This window comes from Dipodomys ordii, unplaced genomic scaffold (genome assembly GCF_000151885.1).
Source record: "Dipodomys ordii isolate 6190 unplaced genomic scaffold, Dord_2.0 Scaffold1, whole genome shotgun sequence".
Taxonomy (NCBI): domain Eukaryota; kingdom Metazoa; phylum Chordata; class Mammalia; order Rodentia; family Heteromyidae; genus Dipodomys; species Dipodomys ordii.
In genome coordinates, this window is record NW_012267217.1 from 62,681,700 (window position 1) to 62,689,087 (window position 7,388).

The 7,388-nt window shown below is 55.0% G+C and overlaps 1 protein-coding gene across 1 annotated transcript; it reads right to left on the minus strand.

Moving 5' to 3' along the window:
- Positions 1-2,659: 2,659 nt before the first annotated feature.
- Nppc (natriuretic peptide C) lies at positions 2,660-6,947 on the minus strand. The gene is made up of 3 exons (XM_013038041.1): positions 6,781-6,947; positions 5,970-6,280; positions 2,660-2,876 (listed from the first exon to the last, which is right to left on the minus strand). The coding sequence occupies exons 1-2, from the start codon at positions 6,868-6,870 to the stop codon at positions 5,990-5,992; spliced, it is 381 nt and encodes a 126-aa protein (XP_012893495.1). The 5' UTR covers positions 6,871-6,947; the 3' UTR covers positions 2,660-2,876; positions 5,970-5,989.
- Positions 6,948-7,388: the final 441 nt, after the last annotated feature.

A 7,388-nucleotide genomic window follows, 5' to 3' on the forward strand; every position in this document is an offset into this window, starting at 1 on the left:
CAATGAATTTCAATCTTGCTTATCCAGGACTCCAACAAAGGGCAGAGCTTCCTCCAGGACACAGAGAGGAAGGCTGGAGGCCTTCAAGCATCTGGCCTTTGCTGCCCTGTGGACTGTCCACCCAGTTGGCCTGTACCTGCACAGGGGAGCTTCACACGCTGCCCAGGGGTCTCTCTGGCCTCAGAGAACCAGGACCGCAGGCAATTTCGTCCCCAAGGCCCTGACTTCAAACAGATCCCTGCTGTTGTGGCTCTATGTGTGGGATGAAGGCTCCAGGTCCTACAGGCAGCATCCGATGAGATGCCTGGGGCCAGGAAGGAGGTCTGACCTGACAGGAAGCTGGGAGCTCTGGGTCACAGCCCTGGGAAAAGTTCCTGGAGGTTTGCACACATTTCCAGTTATTTAGCTGAATGTCAAGCTTTTGTGACTTTCCAGAGGATAGCATCATCCCTGCCTAGGAGCCAGTCAGTCATCACAGGACTCCAGGGCTGGAAGACAAATGGTCCTTAGCCAAGAGGTAGAAGGCCTGGCCTCATTTGGTGAGCTTTGAGAGTGGCGATTTAGGGGCCCACACAGGAGTTTGGCCTTTAAATTCCTGATCTGCCCTGAGTTACTGGTGTCCTGGGTGCTGATCACTGAGAAAACCTGTCAGTTCTTAGGATGGCTCCCTGCATCCCTGAACTCACTGTCCCTTCCATCTCTGGGCTTTCAGAAGGGTGTGTCCTGTCACTGGCTGAGTGCGCAGTGTAACCATTTGCCTCCCACCCTGTCACCTTCCAGATGCTGCCTCCCCCCCTCCCCTCTGCTCACAAAGCCTTCACAGCCATTGCTGTGAGGTTGGGTGCCCCAGTCCCCACCCTTGCCAACACAGGCGGCATGTCTCTAGCCACAGAGGGGAGCGACACAGAGGCATGTTATCCTGCCCAGGTCCCCCAGGGGACAGGAAGTGTCACCTGGAAGCAGTGGTGGAAGCTGAGGCCGGGTGGGAAGGACTCCAGCCTTCCCCAGTTGGTATCCTGCCTCTGGATGCTATGACTGGTGCACATGCCGGCAGGAAGACCAAGTGCCACCAGCCATCTCCCCGGGGACAGGTTTTGTTTTTTTCGTTTTCTGAAACTCTTCTTCCAGACCTGCTGATTTCATGGCCACAGAGCCATGCAGCTCCCAAGTTCCTTGAGCAAAGTACCCCCAAGCTACCCAATGCCAGCAGCCCAAAAGGCTCTTCAGGCTCCTTCCTGCCTTCGCCTCCCCAGGTCATTGGATGGGGAGGCTGCACAGGGCGATTGCTGAGTGGAGGATGTAACTGACATTACCTATCTCCAAATTAGTTACGTTTCCTGCTGGTTTCAGGAAAAGATTCTAATCTAAATTATATTCATAAATTCAAAATCATTATTCATGATTTCCTTTCAGGGCTCCATGGGGCTTAATTGTTAACAGCTTCAAGAGAAAAGAATAGCCACAACCCCCTTACAAAGCACACCCCGCACTGCACCATGGGAAATCTGGTAGCCTGAATCTCCTCCAGGTCCAGTCTCAGGCTCCCAAGCTGTCCATGGCAGGCAGTCATCAAGAGATTGTAGGGGACTACCCTACAATTGTAGGGGACTAACCCTACAGCCCAGGCTTTGGGAACGGTATATAGAGGAGACCTACCCGAAGCCCAGTGTCGGTGGCTCATATCTGTAATTCTACTACCCAGGAGACAGATTTGAGGACTATAGTTCAAAACCAGACTGGGCAAAAAAGTTATCTCCAGATAACTAAGAGTTTGTGTGTGTGTGTGTGTGTGTGTGTGAGAGAGAGAGAGAGAGAGAGAGAGAGAGAGAGGGAGAGACAGAGACAGAGACAGAGACAGAGAGACAGAGAGATACAGGCAGAGACAGAAAGAGACAGAGAGAGGGAGAGGGAGAAGGAGAAGAGGGAGAAGGAGAGAGAGAGGAGAGAGAATATGAATGAATGCAGGTACTGGGGCTTGAATTTATAGCCTGGGCATGATTCCTGAGCTTTTATGCTCAAGGCTAGTGCTCTACTTGAGCCACAGCTCTACTGGCTTTTTTTGGGGGGGGGAGTGGTGGTGGTGGTAATGGAGATGAGTCTCATGGACTTTTCTGGCTGGGCTGGCTTCAAACCTTGATCCTCAGAGGTCAGCCTCCTGAATAGCTAGGATGACAGGTGAGAAGCACTGCGCTGGGCCCCAAGGGGATTCCGATACATATCAATCCACAGTTGTGAAGGCGACAGATACATTTGTAGGCAAATACTTGGTCTCACTCTCTCTTTGCCTCAGACTAAGTCCTGATAACTAATTAAACAAAATATAAATAAAGACAGTTTTCAAGATGTTCATGGAATGACTTTTTTTTGTTTTTGTTTTCCTTTTTTGTTTTTTTGGTTTTTTTTTTTTACAGTTTTTCAACTAGTTAGGACAAAAACATTACAATGATTGGCTTTTTTCATTTAGTTACATAAATAAAATTTTTATAAATATCTCTTTATAAACAATATAAATAGCTTTACAACATAAATACATTTATGCATGACATGAATTTACAAACAGCAATGTCTTACAGCTGGTTTTGTCAGTCTTTTAAAAACTGTCCCTCGTCATCAAGTCGGTGTAGGTGTGTGTGTTTCATGTATGTAATATATATATATAATATAACTTTTTATTTTTCATTTTCAAAAAAATCCAAACAATAAACTCATGCCCTCCCCTCCCCAAATAATAATAAAACAGCTGGTGTTGTGTATTCCCAGTACCAAGGGGAAAAAAAAGAAAAGAAATGTAAAAGCCACATTGCGTTTGGAGGTGTTTCCAGATGCTGGAGGCTGATGACCAAGGATGACCTCAGCTGGTAAAGCAGTTTCCAATCCTGAAAGAGAGTGGACACAGGACACTCAATTCTGGACTCTTAGCTGAGAAAGCCTAGCCTACAGTACTGTTCTAGAAGCTTCCTCCCTTTTCCCACAGCAATAGGAGACAAAGACCCTCTACCTTTGCCCTATCACCCCCTGATATAGGCCTTCCGGTAGAGGGTAAGGGCCTTCCAGTCTGGCCTCCTTCAGGCCCTCATCTGCTATGCCCTTGGCGCTGGGCTGCCCTGGCACAGGTGGAACCATACCGTCCGCCAGCCTAGCCTTCCTGCACTTCAGTTAACTACAGACTTTGCCTTAGGCCCTGGGTAAGGCACAGTGAGGGAAAGAAAGGGACTCCTCCTCCATCTTTTCTTTTTTAAACTCCACTGCAAACCTTCGGTAAGCTCCTCTTGTTGCCTGTGTATCTTGGTGGCCACGGAGGGTCAGAGAAGGAAAATATCTGGAGAGCTGGATTTTCTAGACTTAAATTCCAATTCTGACCTGGACTCCCCGGGTGATCCTGGGTAGCTTTGAGCTCACCCATAAAATAGATAATAGCCGCCTCCCAGGGCTGGTGTGGGGCGTCAGCAGGGGACCACGTATTAGGCACCGGCAGTGTCTGGGTCACGGCTGTCAATCAGGAAAGAGCATTTATTTCCTTTCTATGCCGGCTTCATCAAAGAAAGCAGCTGGCTCAGGATCCCCTTCAGAAGCAGGGGCTGGCCTCCGACAGCAGCTGGGCACATGGGTTGTAGGTTGAGATCAGGATGGCATGAAGGTGCGTACCGAGTGTATTAGTGCCTGCTAGTGTGTATGTGTGCACGCACGCCAGGTTCTGTGGCAGGGAAGGCTGCACGCACACAGGCACTGAGCATGAACTGACTGGGTCAGCTCTCCCCATCTCTGTCCTCTAGCTATTTTGGCTGATTTTTTTTTTTGTCGGTCGAGGGGCTTGAACTCTGGGCCTGGGCTCTTCAGTCCATGGCAAGTGCTCTACCACTTGAGCCACAGTGCCACTTCCGTTTTCTGGTGGTTTATTAGAGATAAGAGTCTCACAGAGTTTCCTTGCCGGGGCTGTGATCCTCAGATTTCAGCCTCCTGAGTAGCTAATTACAGGCGCAAGCCACTGGCACCAGGCTGAAATATTTTTAATCTCTGGACTCCAGGGTAAAGTTTACACTGAGGTCTCAACCATGCCCTGTCTCTGTCATTAGTATTTTATAATCAAGTCCTACAACCATCCTCGACCGTCATTATGATGATGCTTGGAGCCAAAGTCAACCGAAGTGGAGAAATGGCCATGACCTCTTGAGAGTTTTCATCAATATGAAAAACTTACACTGTCTTTTCTTTAAGGCCAGATGCCTGCAGGTAGGGGTGATCTGCCCTGTTGCTGGGGGTGGGGGCAGGGAGAAGGCTAAGACTGTTGACAGTAGGGGTTCCAAGAGGCTAAGAGAACTTCCAGGAGACTGATGCCCTTCCCTAGTTATGGGGTATAGAAGTCTTAGCCATTTGGATCCCCTCTACCTCACCATCCAGGTGGCCACCCTCTCTTGGGGGGGGGGAGTTCATCCCAGGCTCTAACCCAGAGAAGCATACCTAACTCTTACTTAGATCCTGAAGTTGGATCTTGGTGCCTAAATTATCAGCTGAATATTTAAGGCCTTTGTCTCCACCTCTGTTATTTATACAGGAGAGAAGAGTGCAAAGGACATCATAATTAACGTTAGTCTCCAAGTGCCATAATCTTTGCTCTCAAGTGTAGGGGGAGTTGAAATCACAGATGAGCGAAGAGTACAGAATTGGGGAGATGCACACAGCCCTGTCAACTCTGGCTGCGGAGAGGGAGGTGGCCAGCTTCACCTCAGGTGGGTGGCAATTGGTAGACCAATGAGCTGGTGTGTAGACTTCTCTGTTCAATGATGAATATTTCTAAAACCCTTTGGGTATGATGTGGGTCCTAGATAGCCTTATGCCAGCATGTGACATGTAAGTTGCTCATGAATTAATAAGCCTCCCAAGAAAATCTGCCTCATGCAGTATAACAGACCTAGGCAAGGTGCCCAGGGAGGGGCCCTTGTTTCCCCCTGGGAGAAGACTGTGGCCACTGATCAGACTTTCAGGGTGGGGAAAACAGGTTTCCCAGGCCTGGGGCAATAGACAGGGTGTAAGACAGGCAAGGGAAGCAGCTAGAGCAGAGGTAAGAGCTAGGAGCGAGCGGCAGGAGGAGCCTGCCTCTCATGCACCTGTCACGTCAGATGTTGTTAATCCCTGAGGCAGCCCCGCAGCAAGGGTGGGCAGCACTAGTGGAGGTGAAGGAAGGGCAGCAGGGGGTGGGTGGGGATGTGTCTTTGCAGCAGTATATTGCTACCACAGCAGGGAGGGCTGGTAAGACTGAACTTGCCAGCTCTGGGTGGAAAGGAAGCTGTGCTAGAGACCCGAGCACAGTTTGGAGGTGGGGGGTTAGGGTTAGTAAAGAACTCATTTGGGACATTTTGAGTTTGAGATAGTGGCCCCAAAAAGAGAGAGATTTGGTTTGTTATAAAATAGGGTCACAGACACCGAGGCTGGCGCCTGGAGCCACACAGCCAAGCGGCATCAGCACCCTGGACAGACCAGTTTGCCCACAGCAAGAATCAGAATGTCCCAAGCAGGAGGGCACGCGGGTGCTGCCCACGAGGCCATTCTCTGTCCTGTGAGGGGCAAGTCTGGCTCCACACCTGTCCCGCGTCACGGGGCTCTTGGAAACGTGGCTGCCACGGGCACAGCGCGAGCTTGGGAACGCAGCCCCAAACCCAGAATCTCCCTACAGCTCCCGTAATGGTTGGGCCAATGCTTCTGGCCGACTTGTGGTTCTAGGGTGGCCGGGGGTCCCTAAGCCTGTTTCTGTTTCTCGGGAAGTCAGATGGGTTCATCGAGGGAGAGCCATTTCCAACCTGGCCCGACCTTCGCTGTCGGTGAAATGGGAGGACAACTGGAGTGCCAGGGAAAATGCCTAGTGCGCACCTCATCCCGCATCAGGAGCGGCTGGGGAGGCGGACGGGTCCCACCGCCGGGCATCAGCCAGCCAGGTGCCCGGACGGCCCCGCCGCCGGGCCCGGGGTACTCACCGCCGCCAGGGGTCGCCGCACTAGCATCCCAGGCCGCTCATGGAGCCGATCCGGTCCAGCTTGAGGCCGAAGCAGCCTTTGGACAAGCCCTTCTTGTTGGCTCCTTTGTACTTGCGCGCGTTGGGGTGCTCGTGCAGAAGGCGGGCCCACGCCGCCCGCGACTTGGTGTCCACGCGCAGGTCCCGGAGCAGTCGCGATCGGTCGCCCTTGAGGTTGGCGCCGCCGCCTCCGGGAGTCTTGTCGCCCTTCTTCTGTCCGCCGCCCGAAGCCTGGGGCTCGGCCGTCTCCTCCCCTGGTGGGGTTCGCGGGGCCTGTGGGAGAGGAGGGCGGGCGAGTGAACGGGCGCTCGGGTGGGGGGCGCAGGTGACCCGGAGGGGCCCGGCCCGGCCGCCCGGGGCGGCCGGCCCTCCTCGGCCCGAGCGCGTCCCCTCCGACGCCGGACACTTTGCCCTGGCATCCACCTGCCACAAGAATGGCCGCAGTTGTCCGTTCTTTCGGGGGGGGCCCTACCCTGCGCCCCGCTTTTGTAGCTCTGCCACTTGCGGAGCTGCGCAACACGCAGTGGTCTTGGGGGCCGCCAAAGTGCCGACGCGCTCCCGAGGTTGCGGGGTGTGGGGTGCGGGTGGCAGCCCCCTCCCCCCCACAGAGTCCCGGCTGCGAGGACACACGTCGGAGGAGAGGGCGGGAAAGGGGGGGAGAGGGCAGTCTTCCCGCCCTCCCTCCCCTCCCCGCGCGCCACGTCCTCCCCGGCGCGCAGCCTCCCGCGCCCCTCGCCGGGCTCAGAGTCCCCCCCCTCCGCACCAGCTCCCACCTTTGGTGGCGCCCCGGGCTTGGCCTCCGAGGGCCACAGCGAGAGCAGCGTGAGCAGCAGGGCGCAGGCGAGCAGCTGGGAGAGGTGCATGGTGCCGGTGCGGTCGAGGGGCGCGGACGATGGCTCCCCCAGCAGGGACGCCCTGGGGGCAGGCGGGCCGGCGGGCAGGCGAGTGCGGAGCGGGCTGGCCGGGCTGCAGGACGAGCGCGGGCCCCGGTGCTGCGTGGCGCCGGCTGGGTGCGCTCTGAGCCCGTGGCTCCGCTCGTGCCTTTTATAATCCAACCTGCCGCTGATGTCATCCTCCCGCCCACCGGGCCGCGGGGGCCAATGGCACGGCGCACGCGGCCGAACCGAGGGCCGGGAGGGGGCTGCCCCCACCCACATCCCACCTCCAGAGGATCCCGCGGCTCGGCGGGCCGACTCCCAGTGCCTTCCGAGCCGTAAAGTGGTTCGCAGGGGAAGTCCATCTGCCGAGAGCGCGCGCACTAGTTTTGCAAGCGTCGGTGCGCCCGAGTCCCCGTGCGCCCAGGCCCCGGTGCGCCCCGGCCGCGGTGCCCACGCGCGCTCTACCTGGAAGGCAGCCTCGTTCCTCCTTGCAGGTGCAAAGG